The sequence below is a fragment of the Tachyglossus aculeatus genome, chromosome 9, assembly GCF_015852505.1.
Source record: "Tachyglossus aculeatus isolate mTacAcu1 chromosome 9, mTacAcu1.pri, whole genome shotgun sequence".
NCBI classification, from domain to species: domain Eukaryota; kingdom Metazoa; phylum Chordata; class Mammalia; order Monotremata; family Tachyglossidae; genus Tachyglossus; species Tachyglossus aculeatus.
The window spans coordinates 56,377,340-56,394,708 of NC_052074.1; the positions used below are offsets into that span (position 1 = coordinate 56,377,340).

General features: G+C 42.4%; 1 protein-coding gene across 1 annotated transcript in view; it reads right to left on the reverse strand.

Annotated features, from left to right (window-relative positions):
- Window positions 1–720: 720 nt before the first annotated feature.
- LOC119932531 (dynein heavy chain 11, axonemal-like) overlaps window positions 721–17,369 on the reverse strand; it is a 44,528-nt gene continuing 27,879 nt past the window's right edge. Inside the window, exons 7-10 of the mRNA XM_038751785.1 lie at window positions 15,786–15,902; window positions 4,035–4,362; window positions 986–1,240; window positions 721–859 (exon numbers count right to left, since the gene is read on the reverse strand). Coding sequence (XP_038607713.1) covers window positions 4,327–4,362; window positions 15,786–15,902 — 153 coding nt within the window. The 3' untranslated portion in view covers window positions 721–859; window positions 986–1,240; window positions 4,035–4,326. The remainder of the gene's footprint in view (window positions 860–985; window positions 1,241–4,034; window positions 4,363–15,785; window positions 15,903–17,369) is intronic.

Below are 17,369 nucleotides of genomic sequence, written 5' to 3' on the forward strand. Positions count from 1 at the left end.
TCCTCAACCCATTGTGCAGACCCAAAAACTGTCGCTTGTTGTGCTGATATGTTTGCCAATTGCAGAGCCTCGAGGTGTTACCACTTTTGCCTTCTTGTTTCCCAATCTTTATGAAACTTCAGCTCAACAAAGACAATTCATTGCTTGACTCTAGTGCCCCATCTTGGTCCATCTTCAACAATTAACTACCACGATTCAGTTGGGAAGCAGCACTGTCTGAGGCTTTGTTTTACCATGTTTCCCCTGCCCTCCTTGCTTTCATTTCTCCAATTACATAGCCAAACCTGATGTGTTTTTCAGGAATCTTTTCCCATTTTCATTAATAACGGCGGGTTGTTCTTTCCTTCTGCTTATCGGAAATCATTTCTCTGAGTTGGAAATACAGTCCCACGGTTTACCAACATGTAGACAATGGGCATACCAACTACGGTTGGTTGAGTGAAAGAAGAAGCAACATACAGCAACAAGGAGAAATATGAATGAAATAAAGGAAATAACAAGACAAGACAAAGTAAGTGCAACGCAGAATATTAAAAATATTTTGTGTGTTAATTTAGAATACTGGGGAGTTAAACCCAATAATTTGGGTTATATAGTGCCAGCGCTTAGAACAGTGCTTTGCACATAGTAAGCACTTAATAAATGCCATCATCATCATCATTCCAACCCAATTGAAATTTTCCTACCTGTAGGTTACATGCCCAAACGAGAGGTGTTCCTTAAACATCCAACTCCAACTCCTTATAACCTCCATTAATGACATTTTAAAAGGTTTAACATCAACCTGGAACCAACCACTAAATATCTTCTGATTTTCAAAGTTGCCAATCTCATTGTATAACGTTTCATAAATGTTGATCTTTAAAGGAAAAAAAAGGATGACTGAGGGAGAAACGCGTTTGTCGCATATTCATCACTTAATAGATTAACATCTGTCCTTGGAACTAAAAAAATTCAATATTGGGCTCAGGAAAAATTCAAGTACCTGTTCTGTAAAGTGTGCTAACTGTAGCGAGCACTTCTGGAGAGTCGAGTCTGCGTGCAATTGCTGTTCTTCAGCACTAAGAAATCGCCCGTAGAGAAGGAACTGCTTCATAAATTCAGTTTTATCATCCATCCATAAGTAGCTGTCTTTCTTTAAGTAGCTTTGGTACTTCTGGGCACTAATAGTGACCGATTGCACCCTGCTCGTGATTTCCTGACGCATTTTCTCGAGTATGTCCATCTCATCTGCGTCTTCCTAAATGGAAAAGTAAAATTGAAAAGTGAGTGGAGTCCTTGAATTCACTTAAAACTTGGAGGAACTAGAGATAACAAAGCAAAATCCTTCCTACCTATGATTCCCCTACTAGCACCCACAGGCTAGGGAGCGATGCAGAAATGCTAGTGACCCGAAGGAGTCTAATTAATCAATCAATCATGTTCATTACACACCTACTAAGTGCTTGTGTATGAAAGAATTAGTAGAGATAATCCCTGCTCTCAATAAGCCTACAGTCTAGTGGGGGAGACAGACAAAATAAATTACAGACAGGAAGAAGAAATAGAGTATAAAGATAGGTACAGAAATGCTATGGGGTTGGGTAAGGTGAGTACTTAAATGGTGCAGAAAGGTTGAAGTGGCAGTTGAGGGGAATAAAATGAAGAGATTGGCAGGCCTCCTGAAGGAGATGTGATTTCAGAAGGGCTGTGAAGAGGGGAGGATGCTGTTGAACTGTCTGTTGAAAGAAGCTATTGAAGGAAGAGAGGAAAGGGCAGACTTTGCAAAGTGAAGAAACCTGGGGAATATGTCAGGGAAAGGTTTGTTCTTCAAGGTTCCATGGATTTCTAATACCTACCCAAAACAATAAGCATGTTATGCATTGGTGGCACTCAGCTGTCGGCTAATAAAAGTAGTAGAAGTGGTAGTAATAGTAGTAGTAGCAATAATAGTAGTAGTAGTAGTATTTATTGAATTACCATTTGGTGTGCAACTGGGTAGGGACTGTCTCTATATGTTGCCAACTTGTACTTCCCAAGCGCTTAGTACAGTGCTCTGCACACAGTAAGCGCTCAATAAATACGATTGATGATGATGATGAACACTACTCTGCTAGGTGCCTGGGAAGAACAGAATAATAGTGACACATTCCCTTTCCACGAGGAGGCTACACTGTAACTGGTGAGCTCATTTATGCTTTGACTTCAGAAGCAGCATAGACTAATGGGGAGGCCTGGGAGCCAGGGGACCTGGGTTCTAAATCATGCTCCACTACTCGCCAGCTGAGTGACCTTGGGCAAGTTATTTAATTTCTCTGTGCCTCAGTTTCCTCAACTGCAAAATGGGGATTCACTACCCCTTCTCTCTCCTACTTAGACTCTGAGCCCCTTGTGAGACAGGGACTGTGCCTGACCTGATTAAATTGTATCCACCCCGGTGCTCAGAGCCGTGCTTGATACAAAGTAGCAAATGCCACAATTATTATTATTACTATTATTATATCCCTGTTCGCATGTCCTCTGTTGGTCCTGATCTATTCTCTACCTTCCCATTCCCCTTCCATTTCAAGCTCTTAAGCACAGTGGATCTTAAGTGCAGCTCCTCTCTAACCTATCCCTGTAGAAACCGGTGTTGTTTTGGTTATGGTATCTGTTAAGTGCCGATTATGTGTCAAACACTTTTCTAAGCTCTAGGGTAGATACAAGCCAATTAGATGGAACAGAGTCCCTGTCCCACATGGGGCTCAAAATCTAAGTAAGAGGGAGACCAGGAGAACTGAGGCCCAAAAAAGTCAGTTGACTTGGCCAAGGTCACACAGCAAGCAATTGGTAGAGCCAGGATTAGAACCCAAGTCCTCCGACTCCCAGGCGCTGCTTCTTGCTGCTTATGCCACTCCACTGCCTTCGAGAAGAGATGTGGCACCAGTCTTAACCTCAGGAGCAGATTCAAATGCTCCTGAAGGAAATACAATTTCTCTACAAAATCCATTTTTCAGATGTCTTCCTCTGTTGTTTCCTCTCCCAACTAATCACCTCCCGTGGCCCTCCCCAATGAGCTCTGCTCACCAGATCTACCCAAACTACCCAGAATGGTTTGGGAACAAAGAAAATGAAGAAGCTTATTCAACCTTTAGTTTTCTAACCCACCAGAGAGAAGGAACCTCTGAAGCCTGCAGCAAATAAAATCTAAGCAAGAAAGATTGCTCTGGCTGATAGCTTTATGTGTTGCTATATAGAACACTCTTCTTTCTCCCACAACATTTCCTGATTTTCCAGGAGGATGTGGCCCAGCTCAGGGAGGGGGTTTGTGGAATTAGGAATTAGGTTTGTAATCCACACTTTAATGTCCCCCTGCAAGGACAAAGGTGAAAAAGATAGAGATAAACATAGGGACTTAAGCAATAGGGCCATTTATAGATTGGGCTGGATCTATATGAGAAATATGAAAACACTTAGACGAGTCAATCACTGTTTCTCTCTTCCTCTTATCAATCAAAGGAATTTATGGAGCACTTACTATATGCAGAGCACTGTACTAAGTGCTTGGGAGAGTATAATTCAACAGAGTTGGCAGAAACGTTCCCTGCCCACAACAAGCTTACAGTCTAGAAGATGTTGTTGGATAGGGACCGTCTCTATATGTTGCCAACTTGTACTTCCCAAGCGCTTAGTACAGTGCTCTGCACACAGTAAGCGCTCAATAAGTATGATTGAATGAATGAATGTGTATATGGAAATGCCCAACACTCTGGATTGCTTAACTACATTTTGAGGATGTGATTCAAGTGTTTCTTACTGATGCTGACTGTATTGTCAGATGCTTGAGGGTAGAGGCTATGTTTGACTTTTATTGTACACAGAAGAAGCTCAAAAATTGCTGTTCACTGAAAGCTGATCTTTTCCTTTGGCTACCTACATAACAAAATCATTCAAGAGACTTCCAGAGTCCAGGATTAAGTCACTGCCAAAACCTAACTTAATTCATGGAGGACTTACGTAGCCACGCCTAAAGGCCCCACAGAAAATAGACCCCCATTGAAAAAAAAATACAATACCTGGTAGGTGTCTTTTCCAAGGTGTTTGGCAACTCGGTTTATAAATGATGCAATTCTGAAGGAATCTGTTATAAGCTTCTCCACGCTGCTTGAAAAATTCTCATTAATAGTAACATCCAAAGGAGGTTGAAAAGTCAAATCACCTTCATGACGGACAAGCCGCACTTCAAATAAAGGAATGGATTGAAATGCCTCCATGTTTTCCATCAGAAAGAGAAGGGCACCCTGGATGGCTCTGGACAGCCCACTCAAAACCAAGCAATCTATGTTCTCAGTGTAAGCTTTCCATTCATCAGAAAGGGTCTAGCTGGAGCAGGCTCAGATTGTTCTGGAAAAGAAATGTGTTGAATCAGCATCCAAAAGCGTCACCATAAAGGGCTGCTTTTCCTTCTGCCTCAACTAATGGATCAGTTCAACAGTAAAGCTATCGGCTTTCTGTTGCCCTTCTGGTCCACCTGGATGGAGAGGAGCATCAGGATAGCTTGGCGGGGAAAGGCAGAGCACTTAGCTTCCAGCTACCCCAACATCAAAATGGTTCTGATTCCTCTACCCTTGTGTTCCTGCTCCAAAGCTCCACTTTTCACAGCTTATTCATTCATTCATTCGTTCATTCATTCATTCTCGGCTACTGCCCTTCCTAGGACTCCCCCCCAACCCTACCCACTCCTGAGACCTAAGGCAGATCATAGCTACCATTGCCACTTACTCCATCTACATTTCTGTCCCAACAGCTAGGTGAAGTAGGGAGTGTGGTTGGGGCAGAGAGGTGGCCAGGGCAAAGCATTAAGCATTTATTTATTTATCCACCAATCCTCCCACCTTCTTTCAGCTGGAGCAGGAGCAGTTAACCTGGGGACATTCTGATCGTCTCCCGCCAGCAGCTATCTTAGCACTCAGGTGAATATCATTGATTTGCTCTTTATTTAATTGCTTACTTGGACCTGCTTATTACTTGCATCTATACTCTTACCCTTTCACCTTATCTCCACCATCTATAAGCTCTCTAACCTATAAAGCTCTTGAAAGCAGGAACCGTGTCTTTTATTCTACTGTATGCTTCCAAATGCACTGTAGGCCAGAGGTGTTCAGTCAATCAATCAATCAATCAATCGTATTTATTGAGCACTTACTGTGTGCAGAGCACTGTACTAAGCACTTGGGAAGTATAAGTTGGCAACATATAGAGACAGTCCCTACCCAACAGTGGGCTCACAGTCTAAAAGGGGGAGACAGAGAACAAAATCAAAAAATACTAACAAAATAAAATAAATAGAATACATATGTACAAGTAAAATAAATAAATAGAGTAATACGCCATCATGCTGTTGATGTGGAGGAGCAAGAGAGGAGGGAGCAGACACTCCTGTTGATTCAGGGCAAGAGAGTAACCCACAGAGTGTAAGGTTTTAGGCTGGGACTGTTCCAGACACATAGTACCAGAGATACTACAAATCACTTGGAAGGGAGTACTCTTCCAACAACCAAGATTAATGTATCACAACCATAAAAAATAAACCTGTTTTAAGCATCTGCAACATAAATGAAGTCAGGTTTGGCCTTGAAGAATTCAGGTGACAGACCTAATCAATCAAAAGTAATGTATTGAACACTTACGGTGTGCAGAGCACATTACCAAGCACTTGGGAGACGGTACAATAGAATTAGGAGATATAATCTCTTCCTTCAAGGTGTTTTCAATCTAGTGGAGAACAGGCACTAAAAAAATTACAGATAGTTGGAAGTAATAGAGTATAAAGATATGTACGTAGGCATCACCAGTGGTGGGGAGAGGATGAGTTATCCTAGTGCTTAGGTGGCTAGGAGTGGGGAAGTGGCAGTAAGGGGATGTGAAGTGGAGAGGTTAATAATTAATCAAGGAAGGTCTGCTGGATGTGATGTGATTTCCGAAGGGTTTTGAAGATGGGAAGAGCTGTGGTCTGTAATGGGAGAGGGAGTTCCAGGCGCAAGGGAAAGGGGAGAGGAGGTACAAGCAAGTGGTTTGTGGAGGGAAAGATTAGAGTGAGTAAATTACCTCAAGAGGAATGAAGAATGTGAACTGGGATGTAGTGGGAGAACAGAATGAATAAGAAAAGGAGAAAACTGAGGGTGTACTTTAAATCCTCTGGTAAAGATTTTCTGTTTGTTGTGGAGAGGAATGGACGGCCATCTGAAGTTTTGGAGGAGTGGGGAGACACGCAGAATGCCATTTTAGAAAAAATGATCAGAAAAGTGAAGAGACAGGGCCATGAGGGGCATATCCATATAGGGAATGGGAAGAAGAGGAAGAACCTGCTAAAGAGACAGAGAGACAGAGAAAGGTTGGCCAGAGAGATAAGAGGAGATCCAAGAGGAAACTGTGGCAGAAAAGTCAAGGTTAGATCATGTGTCCAGAGAAGGAAGTGGTCCAGTGTCGAAAGCAGCCTAAAAGTTGAGGAGGATTAGGATGGAGTACTTTGGCAAGAAGGTGGTCATTGGTAACCATGAAGACAGCAATTTCAGTGGCGTGATGGTTGATGAAATTGGATTGTAGAGGGCAAAAAACGAATTGATATGAAAATCACTGAGTGAGATTTAATACAGAAATGTAATCTTACTTGAGCACCTTTCCCTTGGTTTCTGGGTTTTGGGAAGGGGGGACTCTAGAGATATTTCCTGTGGGCTGATGCTTGCGTTTTCTTAATGTTCAAATGGCAGGTCTCTCCCAACCCCTTGGCCTGAACAGGTCACTTATCCATGCAGGATTTATGAAGATTGTCACCTGGACCAACTGAGCAATCCTCTCTCCCATCTCTCGTGCCATACAGTAATGTTTGGTCATGTGTTCTTCATCCTCGAGACACAGGCGGGCAAATTCTTTACCATTTTTCCCTGAAAGAAAGGAGGTGCTGCCCAGTTTTCCCAGCAGCTGCTGAATCTGTTCCATGTTTTGCTTTGTCTTCTGAATTCTGCCATGAATATTTTGGACCATATCCCTGGTGTGCTCATATATGGATTCCCACAAGTCTCCACTCCGCCAAGTCAGGCCATGTAAACCAGGCTTGAGCTGCTGGTTAATCCTCTGCAATTCAGTGCAATGATTTCTCTTTCAACACGCAGCCTTGTCTTCCAGAGTCTATTATGCCATTTGGTGACCAAATTCAGGTTCCTAACACACTATGGGTAATATAGTGATAGTTATAATACAAAATAATGATAATATGGCAAACAATATAATTGCCTTTGGAATTCTTTTCACCATGGCATGTGATAAATGAGTGATTTAATACTCAGTTAAAACTATGTTCCTGGTTGTATTTAGCATTCAGAGTCAAAACGAAATCATTTTATGAAAATCCCCTTGATAGAAAAATGGCAAGAAAAAGGGGTTACCCAGCTAGAGGGCCAACAGGCTGATAGTGTCAGACTCCTCTGGCAACTCTTTGTAGAAACAACATGGGAACCAGCGTGGCTTAGCGGAAAGAGCCCGGGCTTCGGAGTCAGAGGACATGGGTTCTAATCCTGACTCTGCCACCTGTCTGCTGTGTGACCATGGGCAAGCCACTTAACTTCTATGCACCCCAGTTACCTCATTTGTAAAATGAGGATTAAAACTGTGAGCCCCATATGGGACAACCTGATTAACTTTTATCTACCCCAGCGCTGAGAACAGTGCTCGGCACATAGTAAGCGCTGAATAATCATCATCATCGTCAGAAAAGCTTGGAATTTGCAATATACATATTTAATGGAAAAAAATCAGGCTGAATTTCAGAATTTAACTGTTAACATATATTACTACAGAGGATGATATTCTGGATCAGACTGATCATGCATCTAGTCCCCACACATGAGACAGGAGCACCAAAGGATGCTAGGAGGAGCAGGTGATTGCTTCCCTACTTGTCCTCTAACCTCATGATTAAGAATGAGCTAACCAATACCCTACTCTGCCATCCTTTCCCCTCTAATAATCTGTTGACTCTCTCTCTCTCTCTCTCATCAATGAGTTTTTCCAACTGTTTTTCAAAATTCTTGATATGTTCAGCCTGAGCATAGTCCATTGGGAATTAATTCCTTATGCTTGTGATCCACTGTGAAAAGCATTTCCTTTTGCTTATCTTGATCTTCCTGCCTCCGGGTTTCAATGCTTCCCCCCTCCCAAGTCCTGGTGGAGTGAGGTTTAATGAACAATACTTCCTTGTTCACGCTGTCTACACCCTTCATTATGATGTTCTCTAAAAGCAGCTGTCTTTCTATAGACAAGAATCACAGTATTTTCCGACGCTCCTCTTTCTAAACTATTTTGGCCCCTAAAAGGAACAGACTAGAACTACATGCAGGACTCCAGAGGATTTAAAATTAAAGGTTAGATCTTAGCTAGCCTTCCCTTACATCCACAAAAGACCCCTTCAATTAAGGCCCCCCCACCCATATTTGCTAATTCCATTTTTTCCAAAAATCCTTCCTGAGATAGCTCTGGGTTTTGGGGGGGATCCCATCAGGGGCTTAAAAGCCGTGCCCCTGGATAATACCTGCAGCTGGTAGGGGCGAGGAAGGGAGTCACATTTCATCAAGGGCCATGTCAACTCTGCCCAATCCTCGTGCCAAGGCTCAGCTGGTGCAGGATCTGTGTTCAGTCGCACTCCAGGAGGGCAGAGGAAGAGTCAGCAGGCCTGCGTGTGGACATTCCTTCTAGACTGTGAGCCCATTGTTGGGTAGGGACCGTCTCTATATGTTGCTAACTTGTACCTCCCAAGTGCTTAGTACAGTGCTCTGCACACAGTAAGCGCTCAATAAATACAATTGATTGAATGAATGAATGAATGAAGGAGAGCCACGGTATTCCTGTTGCCTCTCTAACTGGCCCCTTCCAACTGTGGGCTCTTCAGCCGCCATCCATTCGTGGCTGAACAAACGGCTCAGGAATTCTAATCCATTCTCTGCCTCCAACTCTCTACATTCACACTGGAAGTCCAAATTACAGTGTCTTTTGCCTCTTTACTGTGCATTTTATTTATCTCGGTTGTACCATCTAGTTTTTGGCATTTATTCAAAAATCCTTCCTTCTATCTCCATGCTATGTGTGCTCTTGGCAAAAAAAAATCTATTCCTCTAGTGTGCGTCTCTTGACCTTCTGGAGGATTTCTGTGTCTGTGTGTGTCTGTGCTTGCGTGTCTGGATGCAAGTGTGTTTTGTCATCTGGCCATTAATCTGGCTACTGGTTTCTTTGTTACTGGTTGTTTTGGTGGGGGTGGGCGTTTGACCTTCTCTAAGCAGTGAATGCTTCCCTCATTCCCTTGGTGAGGAACTTAATCAATCAATCAATCTTATTTATTGAGCGCTTACTGTGTGCAGACCACTGTACTAAGCGCTTGGGAAGTACAAGTTGGCAACATGTAGAGACAGTCCCTACCCAACAGTGGGCTCACAGTCTAAAAGGGGGAGAAAGAGAACTAAACCAAACATACTAACAAAATAAAATAAATAGAATAGATATGTACAAGTAAAATAGAGTAATAAATATGTACAGACATATATACATATATACTTAAGTTTTCAGGAACGTGTCTACAAACTCTGTTGCACTGTATACTCCCAAGCACTCAGTACAGTGTTCTGCAAACAGTAAGCACTCAGTAAATACCACAGATTGATTGACCAATATGGATGCTAGCCGTGACATGTATAAAATCACCCGCTCTAACTAAAATGGGCATTGGTGGTGTATAGTCAGGTTTTTTTAAGGGGTGGGATTCATGCTCAGTTTCCCTCACTGAAGGTCAGCCGCTGGTCTCCAGTACTCAATTATCAGGGTACCCTCAAGGCATAGGTCTGATCCTATCTCATACAGCTACCAGGATACAAGACTCAGCCCCTCCTGTTGTTGAAATTTTTCTTCAGTGAGCATCTTGACCCTGTAAATTTTTATGATAGAAATGCCTGCCTCTTTTTTTAAAAAGTGGCATTTTTTAAGCACTTACTACATCAATCAATCAATCAATCATATTTATTGAGCGCTTACTGTGTGCAGGGCACTGTACTAAGCACTTGGGAAGTACAAGGTGGCAACATATAGAGACAGTCCCTACCCAACAGTGGGCTCACAGTCTAAAGGGGGGAGACAGAGAACAAAACCAAACATACTAACAAAATAAAATAAATAGAATAAATAAATAAATATTCTATTTACTACATACTATTTACATACATTTACATTTACTATTTACATTACATTTACTATTTACATACACACTATATGTCAGGCTCTGTACTAAGTTTTAGGGTAGACGCAAGCTAATTCGGTTGGACACAGTCCGTGTCCCACAATCCCCATTTTACGGATGAGGTAACTAACGCCCTGAGAAGTAAAGCGATTTGCCCAAGGCCACACAGCAGACAAGTGGCAGAGCCAAGATTAGAACCCAGATCCTGGCTCCCAGATTTGTGCTCTTTTCACTAGGGTATGTTGTTTCTCAACTAAACCTTTCTTTTGCCTCCCGGGATGGATAAGCTATATAAAATATGGACCTAACTAGGCAGTTGCTCCAGGCATTGGGGAAAACTGAAGATGGGAAAAAGATGAATCCCTCCCTTACCCGCATCCTTTTTCCTAGCAAGAGAGGTAACAATAGACTTTCAGACCGTTTCTCTCTGTTACATTCAAAGCATCTTCTACTTGCCTTCTTTTCTGCACTCTAATGATGCCCACAGAGATGTAATTTTCTCACTTCTCTTTTCCTATTATCACCTTCTCCATCCTTCACCCGGCCTCTTCTCCACTGCCTAAGGTACATCTTTGTATGCCCTTTTGTCCTACCTCCCTGATTTAATGACAAGTATTTATTTCTATGTTTGCCGCATTTGCCTGGCTGTATTCTTGCAGAGCTGATGGTAAAACTCTCTGAGCTCAGCAGGAAACTGTTCCTCACAGCAATTACACCTGCTGTCTTCCTTTTCATTTTCCTTCAGCTCCTGATGAAATTGTATTGTCAGAAACACTATGAATTCTTGCTCAGAATCTTACATAACTATGTATTCAACCAATTCTTTGCCATCTCTATTTTTGTTTGGTTAGAAATTTCCCTTATTTTCTCTCGCAATATCCTGATACTTTAATCTTGCATCTCCTTCATGATACAGATTGTCATGCAGTCAGCCTACCTAAATCTGGGAACTCTGGCACCTTCTTTGACTTATAATTTTTGCTCAAAGTTCTACTTTTTGACCTCTGGATATTGTACACCTTAGGCAGAATCTGATGTGCTGCCTTGATAGCTGTTTAGGAAGAAACAAACACAAGTTCTTTCACCTTCTCTATGTTTAAAAGGAGGAAAGCAAAAGATGGAGGGGGTTTCATCAAATGGACAGAAAGGAACTGAAAATTGGGCCCATTGTCGTGCCTCTCAGAAATCACCACTGAGAGAAAACCCTCAACTGGCGTCAGGCAGGAGCAGAATGGCCCAGCAAGTTTTTGGGAAAATACAAGAGGGCTAAGGCCTGTGTGTTCCACACTGACTGCACTGGGTTTCTAGAAACTCCCTGTTGTCTCAAAATAAAACACTTGGAGCCAGTTTTAAGGGCCCCTCTCCCAAGTTCCCAGGCCTAACTGATCTCAAGCACTCTAACTGGGAAATCTCAATCCAGCCCTGCCCACGGAACTGGAACCAACGCATCAGTTGGGACACCAGGTTTGGAGGTGCCAGTTCTAGGCATAACTGGTACAGGCACAATTACTCAAAAGTTGGAAAGGTTGGAAAGGAAATGGTGAACTCATTCGCTCCCACGGCTTCAACTATCATCTCTATACTGATGACACCCAGATCTACATCTGTGCCCCTGCTCTCTCTCCCTCCCTTCAGGCTCGTGTCTCCTCCTGCCTTCAAGACATCTCCATCTGGATGTCTGCCCGCTATCTAAAACTCAATATGTCCAAGACTGAACTCCTTATCTTCCCTCCCAAACCCTGCCCACTCCCTGACTGTCCCATCACTGTAGACGGCCCTGCCACCATTCCCGTTTCACTAGCTCGAAACCTTGGTGTCATCCGCGACTCTGCTCTCTCGTTCACCCTTCACATCCAATCCGTCACCAAAACCTGCCGCTCTCACCTCCGCAACATCACCAAGATCTGCCCTTTCCTCTCCATCCAAACCGCTACCCTGCTGGTTCAATCTCTCATCCTATCCCGACAGGATTACTGCATCAGCCTCCTCTCTGGTCTCCCATCCTCCTGTCTCTCCCCACTTCAATCTATACTTCACACTGCTGCCCGCATCATCTTTGTGCAGAAATGCTCTGGGCATGTTACTCCCCTTCTCAAAAATCTCCAGTGGCTACCAATCAACCTACACATCAGGCAGAAACTCCTCACTCTCGGCTTCAAGGCTGTCCATCACCTCGCCCCCTCCTACCTCACCTCCCTTCTTTCCTTCTCCAGCCCAGGCCGCACCCTCCGCTCCTCTGCCACTAACCTCCTCACTGTGCCTCATTCTCGCCTGTCCCACCGTCGACCCCCAGCCCACAACCTCCCCCTGGCCTGGAATGCCCTCCCTCTGCCCATCCGCCAAGTTAGCTCTCTTCCTCCCTTCAAAGCCCTACTGAGAGCTCACCTCCTCCAGGAGGCCTTCCCAGGACTGAGCCCCCTCCTTCCTCTCCCCCTCCCCATCCCCCTGCCCCACCTCCTTTCCCTCCCCACAGCACCTGTATATATGTTTGTACAGATTTATTACTCTATTTATTTTACTTGTACATATTTACCATTCTATTTATTTTATTTTGTTAATATGTTTTGTTTTGTTGTCTGTCTCCCCCTTCTAGACTGTGAGCCCGCTGTTGGGTAGGGACCGTCTCTACAAGTTGCTAACTTGTACTTCCCAAGCGCTTAGTACAGTGCTCTGCACACAGTAAGCGCTCAATAAATACGATTGAATGAATGAATGAACAGGTTGATTAATCACAGCTGGGAAGGACACATAAAGCCACTCATTACCTGGGGCACCATTTGGGGCCCCACCTGACAGCCCCCGCACTTCCTACCTAAGCCCTGAGACACTTAGTCATCTTCATTCCTAAAGTAGCTCCTCTGCAGATAAACTGTATAACACAGCTATCCATTTAACAGCTGCATGCATGGGGTTCAACTGCTTTTTTTAAATCATTCAGCAGCAGAAAAATCTACTGTGGTTACACTCTTAGTAAACTGTCATGATTGGCGCAGTCATTATTAGCAAATAATTGCACTAATGGAAATGAAGAGGTTAATTGGTGACACCAGTGGGAGGGAAGTCAGTCAGTCATATTTACTGAGCACTTACTGTGTGCAGAGCAGCATGGCTCAGTGGAAAGAGCCCGGGCTTTGGAGTCAGAGGTCATGGGTTCAAATCCTGGCTCCGCCACTTGTCAGCTGTGTGACTTTGGGCAAGTCACTTGACTTCTCTGGGCCTCAGTTCCCTCATCTGTAACCTGATCACCTTGTATCCCCCTTGTATCCCCCCAGCGCTTAGAACAGTGCTTTGCACATAGTAAGCGCTTAATAAATGCCATTATTATTATTATTATTATTATTATTATTATTATTATTACTAACTGCTTGAGAGAGTACAATATACCAATAAACAGACACATTCCCTGCCCCAAATGAGCTTACATTCCAAAGGGGGAGACAGATATTAATATAAATAAATAAATGCTGCACTGAACTAATCTAATGTGGGACTAACATTGCTGTTAACTGCTGTTGACTAAGGGGAACTAATGCTAAACAGAACTGATGCTCCGGGAACCAACTTCCGGTGGAAATAATGTTTGAAGCTAATAAGGGGCAGGGGAACTTTTCTTGTGAGGGGCTTAGTTAAGCGATGAAGCTAAAACAAGTACTGGGATGTTTTAAACCATGAAGAAGCTAAGCTTGATGCCACAGCCATGAAAAGCTATTCAATTGGGGCCATCTTATAACAGCAACCCTGTAATGAGATACCCTAGAGGGGCACCGTTTCACTGGACACCAATCACATCATTCATGACCCTGTTGCGCCTCAAAAATATCTTTTCTTTTTCTATCACCTGCCCCCTCTCCCCCTCCCCACCCCTAATTGCCTGTTTCACTGATAATATTTTTAGACTGTGAGCCCACTGTTGGGTAGGCACTGTCTCTATATGTTGCCAACTTGTACTTCCCAAGCGCTTAGTACAGTGCTCTGCACACAGTAAGCGCTCAATAAATACGACTGATGATGACCTCTTATTCCCAGATAGTGGATGATGTAATAGTAATAATATTAACAATAATAATTGTGTTATTTGTTAAGCTCTTACTATGTGCCAAGCACTGTACTAAACACCAGGGTAGATACAAGGTAATTGGGTTGAACACAGTCCCTGTCCCATATAGGGCTCACAAGTCTTAATCCCCATTTTACAGAGGAGGTTACTGAGGTACAGAGAAGTTAAGTGACTTACCCAAGGTCACACAGCAGACAATCAATCAATCAATCAATCAATCGTATTTATTGAGCGCTTACTATGTGCAGAGCACTGTACTAAGCGCTTGGGAAGTACAAATTGGCATCACATAGAGACAGTCCCTACCCAACAGTGGGCTCACAGTCTAAAAGGGGGAGACAGAGAACAGAACCAAACATACCAACAAAATAAAATAAGTAGGATAGAAATGTACAAGTAAAATAAATAAATAAATAAATAAATAGAGTAATAAATATGTACAACCATAATAAACCACAACCAGACAAGTGGTGGAGCCAGAATTAAAATCTAGAACCCTTTGAATCCCAGGTCCGTGCTCTATCCACTAGTCCATACTGCTTCTTGCTACCCTTTCTGCCCTCCCTTCCACGAGTTCCTTTTTATCTTTCTGGAAATCTTCCACTAGGATGAAATGCCATATGTGTGCGTGGCTGACTAATCCAACTCGTTGAGAGGAGAAACTGAAAATGAAAGTGGAGAGAGAGAAAGAGAGAGGACAAAAGTCCCAGGGTGTCTTCCTTCCACATGCCTAGCCTGTTGTGTTCAGTTATTTGAGCCACCAGGTCGCATACTGGAGACCTACTTAAGCTCTGGATCATTTGGGTTTACAGGACAAGCGGTCTCTGGTGGAAACCTTTGGTGAAATAAGGAGGGTTTCAACCTAGATCACCTTTACAAATAATAGATCTATTTTACACGCCAACACAAAGTCATGGCTTGTATATACATGCTTATACACACCCTAAATCTTACATAAGGCTGCCATGCCTGTGAGGACTGCAATCCTCAACTGGGATTATTTCTTTTCAAGACACCTTTAACTGCAATCCAAAACCCCACATTAAGGGAAGCACTCTCTTTCTGGATACACTCATGTTCACATACATTTTTTCCACTGCTCTTCATAGCATTTTCTGTGAAGGTATTTGACCTCATGATACAATGTTCTATCACCTTAAAATTGCAGGTAATTTAGCCATACCATCGGAGGATACATGGAATGGAAAAAAAAATACTCCAAAATCATTCAAACCCCTTGATTTTGTCCTTCGGAAGGCTCTGAAGGCTAAAAGGAAATAGTGACCGGGTGCAAAATGTCTTTTCCACCTTCTAATTACAGAGGAAAAGAAACAGAATTTCCAAAATTCTAGGTGTGGGAATGAGGTTGGCTAAAGGCAGAATTACTTTTACATATGTTAGATGAGAGCATGTATCTGCTTAAAATTAGTAACATCGGGACCATATCCATTAATTTCTAATGAATTTCAGATCTTAATTTGTTTATATTACCTTAAAAGTAGATTCAAGTCCTCTTGATTCTTGAAATGCATAATCAAGTATTGTTCCTAAGTGATGGTCAAGGTCTTTCAACTGCTGAGTGTGTTTCACATAGTCAGAGAGAAATTCCTATATAGAATGCCAATGCATTAGAAATTCCATTTGAGACTGCAATGAAAATCCCTAAAGTTCTCACTCATTTTAAAATAACTATTTTCTAATTAATAAAATAGCCTAAATATTGGATATTTTGTTTTCCTGCAAAAACAAAAATGGATTGCTGAAACATCACCTGAGACCATCCATGCATACCATAGCCATTTATAAATTTCAACATAAAATTTGTGCCTAATTATTTTGTGCCCATTAAATGCTAAGTCCAGGCAAATCACAATACCCTGAAGGCCCCTTGATGTAAAAGGAAAGTGACTTTAACAAGTTATTTTCGGTAGTTTTTAAAGCTGATTACGATATTGATTAAAATGAGATCTCCAGGGGCTATTAGCCTTTTCCTTTCGACAACTTTTGTGTGGGATAAAACTGCCCTGCATACCTTCTAATCTTTAATACAGATCAGGAGCAATGCTCTTAAAAATCAGGGGCAGCCTCTGGAAAAAAAGGGTTAATAAACACTGAGAAAGCCATTAATTTAAGTGGTTTGGGATTTTTGCAACATTTCCACTGGCGCATTAATGGTTATATCAGCATTCCTTGTATAAACCCCCTGCATTAAAGGTTTCGGCCTCAATGTGCAAAAGATCATGCGTAGATTAAGCCGGCTATTCAAGATAGTTGTTTACCAATGAGAATTGTATTTATGCCACTGAAATTAAAATAAGGAGAAGAAAAATAGTTTTTTGGTTTCTGTTTTAGTAATTTATCATACTAAACCTAGGGTGCTTCTCATTTCAGCTGCTCCTCTTCTCTTGTTTTTTAGCCTTAAAGAATCCCTTTATTTTTTTTTTAAAAAAAGCACTTCTACTCCCCATAGTTGTTTGGACATATATGGATATAATATTAATTCAGTGTCCGCTCATTTTATTTAAAGTAAAAGCATAATTCCATATGTGCCTTTTTTTGACTTTTTACCCCAAATTGTGCCAGTTTGCCATGCCAATGATATGAAATGTAACACTTTTTTTTTAAGTGAGCATTAACTGGACTGTAACAATCTCTGTAACAATGATCTCTGCATGAAGATGCCTCTGGGTAGAGAGTGACAGCTTCCTAAACCTTGTACAGGTTTCTGAGTCAAAATGTTGGAATTCAGCCAGTCAAAATAGCCCGTGGAGTCACTGTCAGCAACCCACATGCATCATTCACATTGTCCATATGGGCCCTCACCTGGTGCTTCAGATAAGAATGGTCAGGCCAAGGTGGAAACCAACCCATAATTTTTCCTGAACTGGGTTGTAACCCAGTTTAGAGCAAAATCCACCAGACTATAAGTTCCCTGAGGGCAGGGATCACATTTACCAACTCTATTATATTCTCCCAAGTGCTGAGTGCAGGACTCTGCACACAGTAAGTGCTCAATGAATAACATCAACTAACTGAGAAAATGAACCATGCATAAATTACATTCAACATACTGAG